The 20,993-nt window shown below is 43.8% G+C and overlaps 1 protein-coding gene across 3 annotated transcripts in view; it reads right to left on the reverse strand.

Moving 5' to 3' along the window:
- ncor1 (nuclear receptor corepressor 1) overlaps nucleotides 1-20,993 on the reverse strand; it is a 180,616-nt gene that overhangs the window by 125,981 nt on the left and 33,642 nt on the right. For all 3 annotated transcript variants that reach the window (XM_033045584.1, XM_033045581.1, XM_033045583.1), the window contains exons 6-7: nucleotides 6,561-6,674; nucleotides 2,995-3,051 (exon numbers count right to left, since the gene is read on the reverse strand). In XM_033045584.1, the coding sequence (XP_032901475.1) occupies nucleotides 2,995-3,051; nucleotides 6,561-6,674 (171 nt within the window). The remainder of the gene's footprint in view (nucleotides 1-2,994; nucleotides 3,052-6,560; nucleotides 6,675-20,993) is intronic.

Raw genomic sequence — 20,993 nt, forward strand, 5'->3', positions numbered from 1 at the left:
CACACAGGCCCTTCAGGTCACAGTGTCCATGCCAACCATTGGACCCATCTACAATCATCCCATTTGGTCTCTAGCTTTCTATGCTGTGGCAATTTAAGTTCTTGTCCAGATACTTAAAATGTAGTGCAGGTATCTGTCTTCACCACCTCTGCAGGCAGCTCATTTCAAACTCTATGGAAACAATCCTTTACAGATCCTTTCCCAGCCATCGAGCCCTCAACATACTCTACTGCAGGGAAAGCAACACCAGCCAAGCCAGCCTTTCCTTTCAACTAAAATGATTCAATTCAGGCAGCATCTTGGTGAATCTCTCCTGCACCTTCTCTGGTGCAATCACATGCGTCCCATCGTCTGGTGACCAGAACTGCAACAAGGTGGCCTACTTAACTTTTTATGAAGTTGTAAAATGATATCCTAGCTCTTATATTCCATGTCGCCAACAAATAAAGGCAAGCTGTCATTTTCAGGGATCTATGTTCTTGTATGCCAAGGCTCCTCTTGTCATCAGCATTTCTAATGGTCCTAATTTACTGAGTATGTCCTACCCCTGTATGCCTTTCAAAATGCATCACTTTGCACTTGTCAAGCTTATGTTCCATTTGCCATTGTCCCATCAACTCCAAACTGATCTATATCAAGCTCCAAAATTCCTCTATATCTCCACCTTCAGCTGTTTTCGTAGTATCTACAAACTTATCTCCTACATCACAAACATCAGTGGTCCCAGCACTGATCCTTGGGGTACACGTGGGTCACCGAATCACATTCAGAAAAAATGCTCCATATCTCCCCTCCTGTTACCAAGGCAAATTTTGGATCAATTTTGCCAACCGGGTGTGGCACCTTGGACCAACCTACCGTGTGGCACCTTGTCAAAGGTCTCATTGAAGTCCATGTACACAACATATACTGCAATATACTTGGTTATCTCCTTCAACAAAAATCTATCACATTTGCGTGACAGGATTTCTCATTAATAAACACATCTAATAAATGCTCGATCATTTGTCTCTCACAATGTTTTCTAATGGTTTCCTTACCACCTTTGTAGCACATGGTGGCCTGGCTTCATAAGTTCATAAGTTCTAGGAGCAGAATAAGGCCATTCGACCCATCAAGTCTACTGCCATTCAATCATGGCTGATCTATCTTTCCCCCTCAACCCCATTCTCCTGCCTTTGCTTTCCCTGCTCCCTCCTACACACCAGGGACAATTACGGAAGCCAATGGGAGGAAACCAGAGCTACCGGAGAAAATCCACGTGGTCACAGGCAGAATGTACAAACTCCGTACAGTCAGCACCTACAGTCAGAATCAAACCCGGGTCTCTGCGCTGTAAGGCAGCAACTGTATCGGTGCGCCATGTGGAGGAGGAGCCATCTTGGTGAACGGCTGCTAGCCAGCAGCCGTCCGTTTTAAATCCGTTTTTTTTATAGTTTTTAGTGAGTCCTGTTTTTTGTTTGTAGGGGATATGGTCTTTTTAATGTGGGGGGTAGGTGTAAACTTAATTTCTAGGTCCCTACCTGGTCGGTGAGGCAGCTTCTTCTCCGGGCTGCCCGTCGATCCGTCCTCGTGGCCTACCTGCGGGCTTGGAGCGCCGTTTCCTGGCGGGAACCGCCCAGCACCTCGGCCTCGGCGGCGGCACAGCATTGGAGCGCTATCGCGGAGCGGAGCGGGCGATGCCTTGCCTGGGTCGCCGCGCTGGAGCTCTGGCGAGCTGGACCGCCGAGAGCAACAACTCCGGGCTGCGGGTCTGCGGAGCAGTGCGGGCGGCGCCGACTTTGTCATCTGGAGCCTGGGAGCTCCAAACCGGCGCGGCCTTGTCGGCTTCGGCAGCCGCGGGCTCCAACCAAGAAGCGGCCGTTCCAAGTGGCCCAGCCGCCGAAAGGACTCTCCCGACGCCGGGGCAAGACCACCCGGTGAGAACGGCCAGGGACATCGGGCCTCCGTAGAGGCAATTGCGGTGGCCTCAATAGGCCTGACTTTGGGGGTGAACATGGGGTGGGGACTGGACATTGTGCCTTCCCCCACAGTGCTATCCACTGTGGGGGGATGATTTTTTTGTCTATTTGTAGTCTTGTAGGTCTGTGTCCAAGATGGCTGCCGTGAAGAGAGAGTGGACGCTGGCGCGCTTTGGCTGCCGCTGCTCCCTCTTCACACTGTGTTTTTGATTTTCTGTTTTTGGATTGAATCCTGTTTTTAAATTGTGTCTCTGTGATGTCTTTATTGTTATATTCCGATTATATGTTATTCCGATATACTATGTAAGGTGTCCTTGAGATGTTTGAAAGGCGCCCATTAAATAAAATTTATTATTATTATTATGTGTGCCGCACCGTATCTCTAATATGATGATACCAAACTCTAATGTCATGTAGTGACAAGCGTCCCTGCCGGTACTGTGCCAATGTGTCATACAGCAATAAACCTATATCGTAGTACAAAACCCCAGTATTTCATCACCATCTGTTCCATGCAGACATTGCCCAAACTCTAACCCGTGATTTTGGTATGAATTTTCAAAATCTAAATATACAAATTTGTAATCACGATTTACTGACATCCAGAATTTTATTTTATCAACAGAAAAAGTGAGGAGTGGATGGTGAATAACGGCAAGACATTATATTTGCTTGCTGGCATGGAGCTATTCCCACTCTTTCACCTTCAGTTGATTTTAGCAGCGGCAACAGAAAGCAAGCAATGATAACCAACTATAATCTTTCTGCAATGCTCAATGCACCCGGAACTACTGGATAGCCTTTCACTATATAAACTGGCCCCATATCAGAATTCTGCTACAACCGTCAACTATTGCGACAAGTGATGGCTTCCACTGATTGTCACCTGAAGCTTGCGTCCTTTTCAGGACGGACGATGACAGCAAGGTCAACATTTGTAACAAGTTGAACATGGAAAGAAGAAGATTACATATGGTGATATCTGGGAGAATGCAACAGTTACAGTGAATATGAAGCTCAAATTTACACTTACCAGCTCCACTCTTGGGCCCAGACCTTCAAGTATTTTGTGAGCTTCCTCTGCTTTTTTCTGTTAACAAAAGTAAACATTAACTGTTAAAGCATCACATTCACCAGCTATGAACTCTGTACCACTGATTCAATTATCTATGAAAGTCAGCACATCAAACAGCTTTTAAATTGTAGATTAAAGAGTCCCGATCCACGTTATCACCTATTAATGTCCTCCATAGATGCCTCCTGACCTGCTAAATTACTCCAGCACATTGTGCCCTTTTTGAATTAGCTTTTTAAGTACTATGATTCTGACAGCTATAAGCAGGTTACAGAATTGCCTTGAAACCAGATATGATAACCTGATAAAAAATACCAAGGAATTTACGAAACTGAAACGAAAAATACCAAGGAAACTACGAAACTTCTCTACGTTTAGGTGTAAAGAATTTGCCATTCCTACGGCAACTTTAGCACAAGCTTCAGTTCAGGCACCTCGTGATTAACCTGAAGAAGGAAAAAGTCAATGTGTGGCCATTCCCTGATCCGTTTCCTTCAGATTCCTGCTTTGCACGGATGAACTACATTTACCACATCACTAACTTTGAAGTCATACGGGCTGTGAGATTCAGAGCCTGTACAGGTCAGTGACTATTAATGTGAACCAAAACAATATAAACATAGGAGTTCAGATACAAAAACGCTCTGCAAAATGGAACAAATACCACCCACTAAGGTTAAATCTCTGTATCTGTTGGCTTTGGAGACCAAAACATGACCAGACAAACACAAATCATTTTGGAAAACTAAAATAAAAGCAGATGATAAAGGAAAAAAATCAGCAGCATTTGTTGAGGGTCCTGACAAAGGCCTTTAAACAGAACTTTGAAGTTTTTGAAAGATGTTCTTTGCGGTTGGTTGGGGGGAGGTGCGGATAGAGAAAATAGGCTATGATGGGCGGTAGATGGATTAAAACAATGAAAGGGTGGAAACTGTATGGTGAAATAATGCAATTTTAAGACAAGGAGACAAAAGATAGCCTGCAAGTGGAGAGGAGAAGCAGCCATCAGCTGAAATTTCCAGAAGAAAAATTGTGAATACATAAAATTCATAATGAAATTGCAAAAATCTCATTATCTGATAAGGTCGGGCTCAATGGTGTTTCTAGAATATGCAGAGTCAAAGACGGGTACAGTTTCTCAGTTTTGCATTTCGCTTCTTTGAAACAGTGGAGAAACCTAAGATCAGTGAGGTTAGAGATGAAGGGGAACAATCAAATAAGCATCTTTAGGTCTGGGCTTAAAAGTTTTCTTCAAACTGGCCACTCAATTCATGCTTTACCTCGCCAATGTAGAAGGGACCACATTAGGAGCAGAGAATAAAACGCTACATTTAAAATCTGATTATGTTGCTGTTTCACCTGTTTCCAGGTGAAACAGGGCAGCGCGGTGGCGCAGTTGTAGAGTTGCTGCCTTACAGCGCCGGAGAGCCGGGATCGATCCCGACTACGGCTGCTGTCTGTACGGAGTTTGTACGTTCTCCCCGTGGGTTTATTCCGAGACGATCGGTTACCTCCCGCACTCCAAAGATGTACAGGTTTGTAGGTTAATTGGCTTGGTATAGTGTAAAATTGTCCCTAGTGTGTGTAGGGTAGTGTTAATGTGTGGGGATCGCTGGTCGGCATGGACTCAGTGGGCCTAAGGGCCTTTTCTGCGTTGTATCTCTAAGCTAAACTAAACAGTGCAACACAAGGAAATGCAATGGAATGGGGATTGGGTACTGGTTGACATGGAAGAATGCAGTAGCCCGAGAGGCAAAGGTCCCTTCAGGTCAGAGAAAAGATTTGGCTGGAGGTGCCAATAAATATCTACATGTATAGAGCCATTATTTACCTGATAACTCTTTTCAGCTGTGAAGTCTGCTTGGATATATTGGCACAGAGTCTTACTGTAGCTGCCAATTGAATCGCACGTCTCAGATGCATGTATACTTCACTGTTACTCGGCTTTAACCCCATGGAGATTTTGTTGGAACCAGACTACCCTTTTCGCAGATTGAACTCAGAAAACTATCCATGGATGATGAGGTAACAAGTTCGAAAGGCTTCAAAATTATTATCTCAGTGGATGTGGAAGTAACGACGCCTCAACACATCTCTCACTCATTCGTAAAAGTGAGCCCAGTCACCAACAATACTCAGATTGATTTTTATCAAAGGCAGCCATTTGTTTATACAACTGAACCACCAGGCAGCCCGGTTTCTGAGTGCAATTCAGCCTGTGCAAACTAAAGCCTTTCTCTCAAAGCTCTCAGCACACATACAGTGCCCTCCATAATTTTTGTGACAAAGACCCATCATTTATTTATTTGCCTCTGCACTCCACAATTTGAGATTTGTAATAGAACAAAATCACATGTGGTTAATGTGCACATTGTCAGATTTTAATAAAGGCCATTTTTAATATATTTTGGTTTCACCATGTAGAAATTACAGCTGTGTTTATACATAGTTCCCCCATTTCAGGGCACCATAATATATGGGACACATGGCTTTGCAGGTGTAATTGCTCAGGTGTGTTTAATTGCCTCCTTAATGCAGGTATAAGAGAGCTCTCATCACCTAGTCTTTCCTGCAGTCTTTCCATCACCTTTGGAAACTTTCATTGCTGTTGATCAACATGAGGACCAAAGTTGTGCCAATGAAAGTCAAATAAGCCATTATGAGACTGAGAAGCAAGAATAAAACTGTTATAGAGATATCAGCCAAACCTTAGGCTTACCAAAAGCAACTGTTTGGAACATCATTAAGAAAGAGAGCACTGGTGAGCTTACTAATCGCAAAGTGACTGGCAGGCCAAGGAAGACCTCCACAGCTGATGACAGAAGAATTCTCTCTATAATAAAGAAAACCCCCCAAACACCTGTCCGACAGATCAGAAACACTCTTCAGGAGTCAGGTGTGGATTTGTCAATGACCACTGTCCACAGAAGACTTCATGAACAGAAATACAGAGGCTACACTGCAAGATGCAAACCATTGGTTAGCCTCAAAAATAGGATGGCCAGGTTACAGTTTGCCAAGAAGTACTTAAAAGAGCAACCACAGTTCTGGAAAAAGGTCATGTGGACAGATGAGATGAAGATTAATTTATATCAGAGTGATGGCAAGAGCAAAGTATGGAGGAGAGAAGGAACTGCCCAAGATCCAAAGCATGCATGATTATAAATTCCAAACACTCAGATACCTTGTTATTATTTTTGCAATAAACTATTCAAAGAAATTAAGATCTAGTTTGTTCATATTCTGCCATTTTTGTACAGCACAAAGCCATTCATGGGATTTTATTTAGACCAATATGTAGAAGATCCGACTAGAGGACAGGCCATCCTAGACTGAGTATTGTGTAATGAGGAAGGATTAGTTAGCAATCTTGATGTGCAAAGCCCCTTGGGCAACAACGGAACTTCTTCACCCACAGATCTGTGTAATTCTCTGCCACAGAAGGCAGTGGAGGCCAATAGTACGTTTCTCACAATTTGCTTGCGAGTGAAACTACAAATAGAAACTCTTGTTTTTGTCCTTACCCTGTTTTCATCATAGATGATCTGGACAATACTGCGATGCTTTGCTTCCACTGGAGGAGGGGAGACGGGCTTCTCTGGCTCTGGAGGCTTGGCTGCTTCCTCTTCAAGTTGTTGCTAAGAGGTAACATAAGAGAGTCAATATTTCTTGCCAACATACACAGGCGTTGTATTCTAAACTACACAAATGCTTTTTTTAAATGAAAAACACATCTTAAAATACATCATTCTCTGGCTCTTCTCACTGTCTTGCACTGGAAGAGACACCACATCAAAACACAAATCCCTTTAATGTGTGGAGTACGCCTTTACACAAAGTGGAGGTCAAACAAATAAAACAATGAACAAATCAGTTTCTCCAACAATCTCCCCTTGACAGGCTTAGATTCATCTGAAACTTTCTCTCAAACATCCAGTCCAGCTGCCTCTTGCTGGCCACACTGGCCCTGCAACTTCACCAACTGAAGCTTAAACTTTATGAATGTTCCAGCTGCCATATCCAACATTTCTTGCGGTATTGTGTTGACAACCCCAGATCTTTGCATTTATTTCTGTGCTATTGGATTGTATAGTTCTCCATGTAAATAAAATATAAAAACTTAAAATATAAAATTATTCCATAAATAATATAAAATGGGGGGGGGTTCAAAATTTTGTGGCATAACTGAAATTACCAATAACATACACAATGAAGATAAATATGTATATGAAAATGACATTTTATTTATTTATCTTATGTATTAGGTGTGTATTTATATACAAGGTGTAAATTCACTTGATTTCATTGTTGATGTGCTTCGGAATCATCATAACATCATGAGATAGGAGTAGAATTAGGCCATTCAGCCCATCAAGTCTACTCCGTCATTCAATAATGGCTGATCTATCTCTCCCTTCTAACCCCATTCTCCTGCCTTCTCCCCATAACCTCTGACACCTGTACTAATCAAGAATCTATCTATCTCTGCCATTGACTTGGCCTCCACTGCCTTCTATGGCAAAGAATTCCACAGATTCGCCGCCCTCTGACGAAAGAAATTTCCCATCTCCTTCCTAAAAGAACATCCTTTAATCCTAAACCTCTAGTCCTAGATTTTCCCACTAGTGGAAACATCCTCTCCACATCCACTCTATCCAAGCCTTTCATTATTCTGTACATTTCAATGAGCCCCCCTCCCCCCATTCTTCTAAACTCCAGCATATATAGACCCAGTGCCGTCAAACACTCATAGATACATAGTCAATAGGTGCAGGAGTAGGTCATTCGACCCTTTGAGCCAGCACTGCCATTCAATGTGATCATGGCTGATCATCTACAATCAGTACCCCACCATTCCTGCCTTTTCCCCATACCCCTTGATTCCGCTAGCCTTAAGAGCTCTATCTAACTCTCTTTTGGATGGATCCAGTGAACCGGCCTCCACTGCCTTCTGAGGCAGAGAATTCCACAAATTCACAACTCTGTGTGAAAAAGTTTTTGTCTATCTTTGGTAATAAGCCAGCATCTGTTCCTTTTTATTACAAGGAAACTGAATTGTAAATGTAGGTTAGATGGGATAATTGGTATCTAGGGAATGAAAACATTTCACCACAGCACTACAATTGCCTAAGTTACATGTGGCAGTAATTTTTGGACTGATGATTTTGCGCTATTCCATAGTATTCATGGGTACAAATTCCTGTATAGCAGGATTAGAACTCCTTTCAGTTCAGGATTATGTGATGGTACACTAGGTAGTAAGACTGACAATAGTGCAGACAATGTACAGTCTCAATGTCAGCCAATAAATGTATATTGTACAGAAAGGTTGTTTTTTAGCACATGTCCAGAACTATTTATTGGTGCTAAAATCATTCTTTCACACAAACAGAAATAATTCAAATAGTGCTGAGTTTTTTAATTTTGGGAAACAACTGCCATCAGATAGTGAAATGTTGTAACAATTCAGCCCAGGTTTAAACTTTCAATCATTCTTGTTAATTTTTTGTGTTCAATTTACCAATTTCATTTTTGGGGGGAAATTCAAAGCAAACACTCTCACAGACGGATCACCTGTCAGATGCTCTTGCATATTGTTTTTTTAACTGTAACTGTTTAACATTTTCCCAAATATATAATGATTTTATGCAGGCTTTCAGTTCATCTGCTTTAGTATCTCGTACAATTACTGGTTGCATTTGAAGAAAATCTCCAGTGAGCACCAGAATAATATCTCCCATTTTTCCAAAGTTCAATTTAATGCTTCAACGGCTATCTTGCAAGCCATTGCACATTAATCACAGATTTACAGTCTTTCAGAATGTTATCCATTGCAGTTCCCCGACCAATGGTACATGTTGGGTTCTCCACATGTGTCAAATTTAAAGGTAGTTTAAAAGCTGATTGTGCAGATTTCCCCTATCAAGTGTTAAAGCAGTGCCTGAGAATCAATCAATTTTATTTGTTTAAGAAGGAACTGCAGATGCTGGAAAATCAAAGGTACACAAAAATGCTGAAGAAACTCAGCGGGTGCAGCAGCATCTATGGAGCATGAAGAAGGGTTTCGGCCCGAAACGTTGCCTATTTCCTTCGCTCCATAGATGCTGTTGCACCCGCTGAGTTTCTCCAGCATTTTTGTGTACCAATCAATTTTATTTGTATAGCACATTTAGAAACACCTCACGTTGACCAAAGTGCTGTACACCAGTTCAGGTAATAATGTGCTACATACAATGTTACACAGACCTAACAATACATACATAAACTGTTTACAGCGCCTCCTCAGAGGGACTCAAAAACGCTAGGGAGTAGAAATAGGTTTTGAGCGTCGACTTAAAGGAGTCGATGGAGGGGGCAGTTCTGATGAAGAGAGGGATGCTGTTCCACAGTCTAAGTGCTGCAACCGCAAAAGCGCAGGCACCCCTGAGCCTAAACCTAGACCGCGGGATAGTCAGTAGCCCCAAGTCGGCCGACCTGAGGGATCTGGAGATAGAATGGTGGGTTAGAAGATTTTTGATATGTGGGGGGGGGGGTGGGCAAGCCTCTTAAGGGCTTTGTATACGAATAAGAGGAGCTTCAAGTTGATTCTGTACCGTACTGGGAGCCAGTGGAGAGAGGCCAGAATCGAGGTGATGTGGTCCCTTTTACGGGTACCTGTCAGAAGTCTTGCTGCGGCGTTTTGAACCAATTGCAGGCGGGACAGGGATGATTGGCTGATGCCAGTGTATAGGAAGTTGCAGTAGTCAAGGCGGGAGGAGATGAATGCGTGGATGATATTTTCAAGGTCGTCGAATTGGAACTATGGTACGAAGCTGGAAGAAATAGCTTTTACCACGGAGTTGACTTCCTTGTCAAACTTTAATGCGGAGTCAAATATCACGGCAAGGTTTTTGACGTGCGGTTTGACTAAGGAGGTTAGGCTTCCAAGGCTGCCTGTTATCGTTTTAATGGAGTCGGAGGGGCCGAGTAGGATGACCACAGACTTGCTCTCGTTTAGTTGGAGGAAGTTCTGTGCCATCCAACATTTTATGTCCTCGAGGCAGTGCATGGCTGATTAAATTTGACCGGTTGTTGGGTTTCAGGGGGAGATAGAGCTGTGTGTCATCTGCATAACAGTGGAAAGAAATGATAAGTCCAAGATCATGTTTTGTCTTCACATTTTAGCAGCGTAGATTAAGGAGGAAAGAATTGCCTGTTCCACCAAAAGCACCTATATAATATGCATTGCTGATTTTGTTCTGTAATGGCATTGGAAGCATTTCTTTGGAATCTCAGTAAACTGATTTAAAATTTGTGAATTTTAATATCCTTCAGATATTCAGCGCTTCTCTTTGTGGTTCAGGTGATCCCAAAATACTTTGTTCAGGTCCAATCAATATAACTCATCTGAAGAAATATCATCAATATTCAATGGCGAAAATATAAATTGGGCCCTCTTTGGGCAAAGGAGGTCCTCCAAGGGTTTTTTTTTAAAGTGGGTGCAGTGCACATCTTTGTGCTAAATCTAGCTTGCATGCAAAACTTCAGCTTTGAAGATTGTTTTATTATCGAGAAACACAGGGGACATCCAAGTATTCTATTTTGTTATCTATATTACTAAATCTCTGTTCTTGACCGCTTTTGGCCTTCTGTGCTGCGATTTCCGAGAGAACGCCGCCGTCATTTTTGGCCACCTTGCTCAGAGTCCCCCTCCGCCGCATGTGTGCCGAGGATTTTTCCCGTCGATGAAAAATGACGGAGATATTAATGTTTTTACAAAATTCCCCATTCTCTCTGCTGCCCCTGCTGGAGGGAGGGGGAGGGACTATAAAACCAGGCAGTGGTGTGCCTCAATCAGTCTCTCATCAAGATGAAGCTCTGTCAATTAGTCTCTGTCACTCTGAGCTCTGAATGACACTGAACACATTTCTTCACACCTGTGAGTAAGTACCCTTAATGTGGTTTGAAAATGAAAATATGGTTAGTTTGAAATAAAAAAGCACTGCCTGCAAATGGTTGTTTGGGGGGTTTGGGTTGAAGTAAAAAGGCACTCTCTTTCTCTCTCTCTCCCCCCGTCTCTCCCTTTCTCTCTCTCTCTCCCCACCCCCCCCCCTCTCCTCTCCCCCCCCCAGCCTCTCCTCTCCCCTCCATCCCCCCCCTCTCTCCCCCCCCTCTCTCTCCCCCCTTTTTCTCCCTCTCCTCCCCCACCGTCCCTCCCCTAAACCCCCCTCCCCTCCACACACCCTACCCCCTTCCCTCCACCCTCTCTCCCCCTCTCTCTCTCCCCTCCCCCACCCTCCCCTAAACCCCCTCCCCTCCGCACCCCCTACCCTCTTCCCTCCACCCTCCTCAGCACTCCCTCTTTCCCTCACTCTCACCCTCTCTCTCTCCTCCCCTCCTCCCCCACCTTTCCCCCCTCACCCACCCTCCCTCTTCTCCTCCTCTCCACCCCCCATCCCTCTTTCCCCTCTCTGTGTCTCTGTCCCTTCTCTCTCTGCCCTCACTCTCTAACCCCGCACCCCCCCCCCCCTCCCCTCTCTAGATGTGACTGCAAGTTGGGGGCTATGCGTCAGTAGATAGGGTGGTTATGGGGTAAAAGGAGCAAATTAATATTAATATAATATCAAGGGGGGTAATTAGCGTGAGTGCAGGGGGGGGGGGGGGATAGTTAGGGTGTGTGACGCTGCATGCCGCCTCCCCCCCCACAACCGCACGTTGGGGGAACAGACCCAACGGGTCTGCACTTGGTCTAGTATATCTATATATTTCTTCCTCCCTGCAACTGCGACCCGCTCTAACTAGGATTGCTGCCTCTAATCACTAGCCCATGATCCTAACTAGCAAGTTTGTGTAGCCGTTGGGTTTTTATTTACTCACTTACAGATGTGGTGATCATAATCAAGGCCAGTTTTTATGTGCATCCCTAATTCGCTATGTGAACATGGTGATGTTTGACCCGGAATCAATGAGGATATGGTTACCTTGATCCAAAGTAGGATCATGTGCAAATTGATGGAGACCTGCTAGTGTTTGCTTTGATGTGCTTGCTGCCTTTGTTCAGAGGTATTGGTGCTGGTTTATTATTGTCATGTGTACCGAGATACATTGAAAAAATGTGCTTGCGTGCTATCCTACCAAATCACGTTACACACAAGCATAATTAACCATACAAAAGTATAATAGGTCATACATAATTATAACAGTGAGCAGAAAGAGAAAAATGCCAGAGTGTGGCACATAGTGTTGCAGCATTACAGCTCTGGAGAAACAGTGCAAGGGCTGATGGTGTATACTTCCTTGCTTCTATATTTTCTGCCCAATCTTCTAGCTTATGGGAGGGCCGTTCTGTAGCCTGATAACAGCAGGGAAGGAGCCGTTCCTGAAGCTGATGCAATATGTTTTCAAGCTTTTGTATTTTCTGCCCCCTGGGATAGGGTAGAATAGGGAATGGGTGCTGTTGGACTAAAATATCTTCAATGTTTCTTTCTTTTTCATGCCCCACTGGGCAGAAGATATAGAGGCATGAAAGCTTACAGACTCAGGAACAGCGTTGTCCCCTCTGTTATCAGGTTTCTGAACAGTCTGTCCATAAGCTTAGGGTACTGTCCAATTCATCTCTATCCCATTGCATATATTAGACTCTGTTGGTAAAACTGGTGCACTACAATTAAAGTCAGGCAGAACAGAAACGGGCCCTTTGCCCCAACTGCCCCATGACAATCAAGGTGCCCCATCTACACTAGTCCCACCTACCTGCATTTGGCCCATATCGTCTAAACCTTTCCTATGCATGTAACTGTCCAAATTCATTTTAAATGTTGTTATAGTACCTGCTTCAACTACCTTTGCTGACAGCTTGTTCCATATGTGTGGAAAAAGTTGCCTCCAGGGTTCCTATTAATTTATTCTCCTCTCATCCTAAACCTATGTTCTCTGGTTCTTAATTCCCATACTCTGATAAAAGACTGTGCATTCACCCTATATGTTCCCTTCATGATCTTATACACCACTATAAGATTGATCATCCCTCAGTCTTCTTCATTCCAATAAATAAAGTCCAAGCCTGCCCAACCACTCCCTGCAGCTCAGCCCCTCAAGTCCTGGCAACATCCTTGTAAATGTTCTCTGCACTCTTTCCAAATTAACAACTTCTTACTATGGCAAGGTGACCAAAACTGAACACAATACTCCAAATGCGGCTCCAACAATGCCTTGTTCAACTGTAACATAACATCTCAACTTCTATACTCAACTGTAACATAACATCTACCTTTGATTTCAACCAGCATCTGCAGTTCCTTCTTACACATCTCAACTTCTATACTCAATAGGTAAGACACAAAATGCTGGAGTAACTCAGCAGGACAGGCAGCATCTCATGAGAGAAGGAATAGGTGACGTTTCAGGTCCAGACCCTTCTTCAGACCTTAATACCCTGAAAGACAAAGGCCATTGTATCAAAATCCTTCTTGACCACATTATCTACTTTCCAGGAATATGTATCTCAGCTCCAAGATCCCTTTGATCTGCCAGACTCCCTGAACCCTGACATTCAGTGTAGGTCCTGCCCTAGTTTGACTTCCCCAAATGCAACACCTTGCACTTATCTGCATTATACTCTATTTACCGTTTCTCAGCCCATCTGCCCAAATGATCAAGATACCGCTGTAAATTTTGATAACCACCTTTGCTATCTATGATGCCACCCATTTTTTGTGTCATCTGCAAAATTACTAATAAGGACTAGCGAAAATGGAGCATCTTGGACGGCATGGGTAAGTTAGGTCAAAAGGCCCATTTTAGTGCTGTTTGACTGACTCTTATCTGATTGGATTGGATAGCATGCAAAACAAAGCTTTTCACTGTACTGGTGCACATGACATGAATGTCATTTTCACTAAACAATGCATTTTGACATCAAATACTTTTTTTGTGCAGAAAAATAGCAGAAATCCAAGACACTTTTCAGGACCACTCATGAGAAAAGTATTTTATTTTTGCCACATGTAATCAGATAGTGATATTTTTAATCACATTTAAAAACACAAGAGAGCAATAGCATCACATTCTTGATTTCTGGCTGGTTGATGATTGAAAGGTTTTGGAGAATCAGAAGGTCAATTACTTGCCTCGAGATACCCAAACTCTGAAGTGCTCTAGTTGCCACAGAATTTCAATGGCTGGTTCAATGAAAAAAATCTAATCAATGGTCATGCCTTTTCTCTCTGCCCTAACTAATTTCTTCGAGAATGTTGATTCTGCGGGTCTAAGCTATGGCACTGTTATTGAATGTCCACCATATATTATCAGGCTTTCCCCAGTGAGAGACTTATTGCCTGGTATTCGTTGCCTAACACTGGTATAGTGCAATAATTATCAGACATGTATCAATCCATACCAGAAAGCAGAACAGGTCTTGCTGCTGGTTATATAAGCGTCTTTATTTTCCAAGGAACCGCAAACAGAATTATATATTGTGCAATAAAAAGTGAACATCCCCACTTCTAACACAGAGGAAGGTCAGACAAAGGGGACATGACTTGAGAATTAAGGGACAGAAGTTTAGGGGTAACATGAGGGGAAACTTCTTTACTCAGAGAGTGGTGGCTGTGTGGAATGAGCTTCCAGTGAAGGCAGGTGGAGGCAGGTTCGTTTTTATCATTTAAAAATAAATTGAACAGTTATATGGACGGGAAAGGAATGGAGGGTTATGGTCTGAGCGCAGGTATATGGGGCTAGGGGAGAATACGTGTTCGGCACGGACTAGAACGGTCGAGATGGCCTGTTTCCGTGCTGTAATTGTTATATGGTTATATGGTTATAAGATGAAGTAGCTGGTTGAGTTTAAGATACTATTGAGAAACCCTTCTAACTCAGGCTAATCTCAAACAATCCCGACTGTGTACCTTTGTATGGATTACAATAGTTGAGATTTCTACTCTTAACGTCTATTGCCCTGAGTGTTGTGATGCCTCAATCAAATGGCATGTTGTAGAAAAAGGCAGTTACTCTCTCCTTGAGGGCTTGAGCAAAGCAATCTTGGATAAACAAGTGAGAGATACAAGGAACTGCAGATGCTTGAATCTTAAGCAAAAAACAAAGTGCTGAATGAACCCAGTGGGTCAGGCAGCATCTGTGGGGGGGGGGGAGAAGATGGACAAATGATGCTTCAGGTCAGGAAACATTGTCAGTCCATTCTTTTCACAGATGCTGCCTGAGTTTCTCCAGAACCTCATCTTTTGGTTAAACACAAATTGGGCATCAGTGAAAAGTTGATTTAGAAGAATGACAAGCAATTTTATCGAAACAGTGTGGCTCTTTGGGGGCTAGACAGGGTAAGCACCTGAAATCCGTTTCCCTTCATGGATAAAGTTAGGATGAGAGGGCTCAATCTTAGAATAAAGGGGCTCTCATTTAAGACCGAGTAGAATTTCTTCTTGAAGTTGAGTGTCTATGGAATTCCTTTCATAGTCCTTAAGCAGAATTCTATCTTCACACAATGTGCACAATCATTCAGCGTGGTACTAAAATCTAACGCAAAAGAAAAAAGATTGGGCAAGTGAAAATGCAAGCCCCTGAGGCACAAGAGATGGAGACACTGGAAATAGACAAAATGCTGGAATAACTCAGCAGGACAGGCAGCATCTCTGGATAGAAGGAATGGCCCACATTTTAGGTGGAGACCATACTGCAATCTTGAACCAACAAATAAAACCTAAACTGCTGGAGGAACTCAGCGAATCAGGCAGCGTCTGTGGCCATTTTGGGTTAGATCCTTCTTCAGACTAATGGAGGAGAGAAAGCTCTTAGTAAGAGATGAAGGGAAGGGGTTGGACGAACTGGAAAGTGACAGGTGGAGCCAGGTAAGGAGGGGTTGATTGGCAAATGAGGGAGAAAAGTGTGGAGATAGTCACAACGACTGGGGCAGTAAGTGGAGAAGACAGGGTTAAATGGAGAAGACAAAAGAGTACAAACATAGAAACATAGAAACACAGAAATTAGGTGCAGGAGTAGGCCATTTGGCCCTTCGGGCCTGCACCGCCATTCAATATGATCATGGCTGATCATCCAACTCAGTATCCCGTACCTGCCTTCTCTCCATACCCTATGATCCCCTTAGCCACAAGGGCCACATCTAACTCCCTCTTAAATATAGCCAATGAACTGGCCTCAACTACCCTCTGTGGCAGAGAGTTCCAGAGATTCACCACTCTCTGTGTGAAAAATGTTTTTCTCATCTCGGTTTTAAAGGATTTCCGCCTTATCCTTAAGCTGTGGCCCCTTGTCCTGGACTTCCCCAACATCGGGAACAATCTTCCTGCATCTAGCCTGTCCAACCCCTTAAGAATTTTGTAAGTTTCTATAAGATCCCCTCTCAATCTCCTAAATTCTAGAGAGTATAAACCAAGTCTATCCAGTCTTTCTTCATAAGTCAGTCCTGACATCCCAGGAATCAGTCTGGTGAACCTTCTCTGCACTCCCTCTATGGCAATAATGTCCTTCCTCAGATTTGGAGACCAAAACTGTACGCAATACTCCAGGTGTGGTCTCACCAAGACCCTGTACAACTGCAGTAGAACCTCCCTGCTCCTATACTCAAATCCTTTTGCTATGAAAGCTAACATACCATTCGCTTTCTTCACTGCCTGCTGCACCTGCATGCCCACTTTCAATGACTGGTGTACCATGACACCCAGTTCTCGCTGCATCTCCCCTTTTCCTAATCGGCCACCATTTAGATATTAGTCTGCTTTCCTGTTTTTGCCACCAAAATGGATAACCTCACATTTATTCACATTATACTGCATCTGCCAAACATTTGCCCACTCACCCAGCCTATCCAAGTCACCTTGCAGTCTCCTAGCATCCTCCTCACAGCTAACACTGCCCCCCAGCTTAGTGTCATCCGCAAACTTGGAGATATTGCCTTCAATTCCCTCATCCAGATCATTAATATATATTGTAAATAGCTGGGGTCCCAGCACTGAGTCTTGCGGTACCCCACTAGTCACTGCCCGCCATTGTGAAAAGGACCCGTTTACTCCTACTCTTTGCTTCCTGTTTGCCAGCCAGTTCTCTATCCACATCAATACTGAACCCCCAATGCCGTGTGCTTTAAGTTTGTATACTAATCTCTTATGTGGGACCTTGTCGAAAGCCTTCTGGAAGTCCAGATACACCACATCCACTGGTTCTCCCCTATCCACGCTACTAGTTACATCCTCGAAAAATTCTATAAGATTCGTCAGACATGATTTACCTTTCGTAAATCCATGCTGACTTTGTCCAATGATTTCACCACTTTCCAAATGTGCTGCTATCCCTTCTTTAATAACTGACTAGCAGTTTCCCCACTACCGATGTTAGACTAACTGGTTTGTAATTCCCCGTTTTCTCTCTCCCTCCCTTCTTAAAAAGTGGGGTTACGTTTGCTACCCGCCAATCCTCAGGAACTACTCCAGAATCTAAAGAGTTTTGAAAGATTATTACTAATGCATCCACTATTTCTGGAGCTACTTCCTTAAGTACTCTGGGATGCAGCCTATCTGGCCATGGGGATTTATCGGCCTTTAATCCATTCAATTTACCCAACACCACTTCCCGACTAACCTGGATTTCACTCAATTCCTCCAACTCCTTTGACCCGCGGTCCCCTGCTATTTCCGGCAGATTATTTATGTCTTCCTTAGTGAAGACGGAACCAAAGTAGTTATTCAGTTGGTCCGCCATATCCTTGTTCCCCATGATCAACTCACCTGTTTCTGACTGCAAGGGACCTACATTTGTTTTAACTAATCTCTTTCTTTTCACATATCTATAAAAACTTTTGCAGTCAGTTTTTATGTTCCCTGCCAGTTTTCTTTCATAATCTATTTTTCCTTTCATAATTAAGCCCTTTGTCCTCCTCTGCTGGTCTCTGAATTTCTCCCAGTCCTCTGGTATGCTACTTTTTCTGGCTAATTTGTACGCATCATCCTTCGCTTTGATACTATCCCTGATTTCCCTTGTTATCCACGGATGCACTACCTTCCCTGATTTATTCTTTTGCCAAACTGGGATGAACAATTTTTGTAGTTCATCCATGCAGTCTTTAAATGTCTTCCATTGCATATCCACCGTCAACCCTTTTAGAGTTAATTGCCAGTCAATCTTGGCCAATTCACGTCTCATACCCTCAAAGTTACCTTTCTTTAAGTTCAGAACCATTGTTTCTGAATTAACAATGTCACTCTCCATCCTAATGAAGAACTCAACCATATTATGGTCACTTTTGCCCAAGGGGGCACGTACAACAAGACTGCTAACTAACCCTTCCTCATTACTCAATACCCAGTCTAAAATAGCCTGCTCTCTCGTTGGTTCCTCTACATGTTGATTTAGATAACTATCCCGCATACATTCCAAGAAATCCTCTTCCTCAGCACCCCTGCCAATTTGATTCACCCAATCTATATGTAGATTGAAGTCACCCATTATAACTGTTTTGCCTTTGTCGCACGCATTTCTAATTTCCTGTTTGATACCATCTCCAACTCCATTACTACTGTTAGGTGGCCTGTACACAACACCCACCAGTGTTTTCTGCCCCTTAGTGTTTCGCAGCTCTACCCATAACGATTCCACATCCTCCAAACTAATGTCCTTCCTTTCCATTGCGTTAATCTCCTCTCTAACCAGCAACGCTACCCCACCTCCTTTTCCTTTCTCTCTATCCCTCCTGAATATTGAATATCCCTGGATGTTCAGCTCCCAGCCTTGGTCACCCTGGAGCCATGTCTCCGTGATCCCAACTATATCATAATCATTAATGGCTATCTGCACGTTCAACTCATCCACCTTATTACGAATACTCCTTGCATTGAGACACAAAGCCTTCAGGCTTGTTTTTACAACGCTCTTACCCCTTATACAATTATGTTGAAAAGTGGCCCTTTTTGATTTTTGCCCTGGTTTTGTCTGCCTGCCACTTTTACTTTTCACCTTGCTACCTGTTGCTTCTACCCTCATTTTACATCCCCCTGCCACATTAGTTTAAATCCTCCCCGACAGCACTAGCAAACACTCCCCCAAGGACATTGGTTCCATTCCAGCCCAGGTGCAGACCGTCCTGTTTGTACTGGTCCCACCTCCCCCAGAACTGGTTCCAATGCCCTAAAAATTTGAATCCCTCACAACTAGTGAAATCTGATAAGAAAGGGTGGACAGGAGAGTGAAATGCAAAACCAGGGGAGAGATGGTGGCAAGGAGGAATGGGGAGAAGAAAGAAGGGAACCCTGGAGTAGAAAGGGATGGGTGATGAGCGGATGGAAGAGGGTGAGAGAACTGGGTGACAGGTAGGTAAGAAAGGCGTGTGTGGGCAGATGAAAAAGGATGAAGGATTTACACAGAATTGGAGAATTGAACGTTCATGGTTGTTAGCTACCCAGGAGAAATATTAAGTGTTGTACTTCTAGTTTATGCATGGGACTTCACTCTGGCAGTTGAAGGGAGGAGTGGGAAGGGGAATTAAGATGGCTGGCAACCAGGAGCTCAGGCAGACAGACCACAAGATGAGGAACAGTAGCCAACAAAAGCAGCAGAAACATACGCCATTGCAATCTATAACTTCATGTCTATGATTTCCATCAGTCAACCATTAGTACTATGCCGGGGGATCAGTCCTCAATGAAGGACATGTCTGAAGTAGCGATTTTCTAGTCTGATCCCCATATCCTCTATATGGACTTTAATGAGGCATTTGTCAAGATCGCGCATGCTAAGATGGTTCAAATATTTAGACCACATGGGATCCAAGGCAAGCTGGAAAATTAGATGCTCGGTAATAGGAGCCAGATGGTAGTGGCGCAGGGTTGCTTTTCTGATTGGAAGTCTGTGACCAGTTGTACCACAAGGATTAGTGCAGGAAACTTTGATGATTATGTTACAGATGAATCACTTGGATGCAAATGTTGGTGGAATGATTAGTAAATTTAGAGATTATTTGAAAATCTGTGGTGTTGTAGATAGCAAGGAGGATTGCCTTGGGCAACAGCATCGACTGGAAAGTTAGGCGGAACAATCGCATGTAGAATTTAAACCTGGCAAGTGAGAAGCAATGCATTTTGTAAAGTCATATAAAAAGTAGGGCAAATGTAAACAGCAGAGCCCTGGGGAGTGTTGATGAACAGAGGGACCTTGCGATACAAGTTCACATCCCTGAAAGTGGTAGCACAGATAAATAGGATGGAGGCTACATGTGGGATATTTGCCTTCATGATCTGAGGGGGCATTTTCCCTACAGAGAATATGTAATGCAGGTAGTTACAGATACTCTGACTACATTTAAGGCACATCTGGACAGGCATTTCAATCACCAAAGCATAGGTTTAATTTACAGATAGAGTATAGAGTACTATTCCATCAGTGGTGCCTGGGCGATAGCAGTCTGTGCGTTTTTTCATTCTTTTTGTTATTTTTTAGTGTTAAAAGTTTGTTTTAATGTTCTTCGGTTTGTTTTATGTGGGGAGGGGGGAGGGGAAAGGGGATCAGGGGAAACCTTTTTTTCAAGCTCTTAAACCGAGATGTGATTCATTTTCGGATCATTCTCCGGGCGCTCTACGGCCTTCCATCGATGGAGCTAGAGGCCTCCTCGGACTGTTGTGAGCCCCACCGCGGGCGTGGACTTAACATCGGAGCTTATCCCTTGACTGCGAATCAACATCAAGGGCTCGCAGTCTCGGGTGAGGCCGAGTCAGGAGCTCCAACGTCGCGGAAGGTTCGACCAGCCCCGACGCGAGGTTCGATCGCCCGGCGCGGGAGAGCTGACATCCCCCCGATGCGGGAGCTTGATCGCCTCGACGCGGAGGCCCCGAACGCCGCCGGCTACGGGAGTCAAGATCGTCTCGTCAACGGGGGCTCGAGGCCCACGACCGAGGAAGAACAGAAGGAAGAGACTTGAACTTTATTTTGCCTTCCATCACAGTGAGGAATGTGTAGGA

The sequence above is a fragment of the Amblyraja radiata genome, chromosome 28, assembly GCF_010909765.2.
Source record: "Amblyraja radiata isolate CabotCenter1 chromosome 28, sAmbRad1.1.pri, whole genome shotgun sequence".
Taxonomy (NCBI): Eukaryota; Metazoa; Chordata; class Chondrichthyes; order Rajiformes; family Rajidae; genus Amblyraja; species Amblyraja radiata.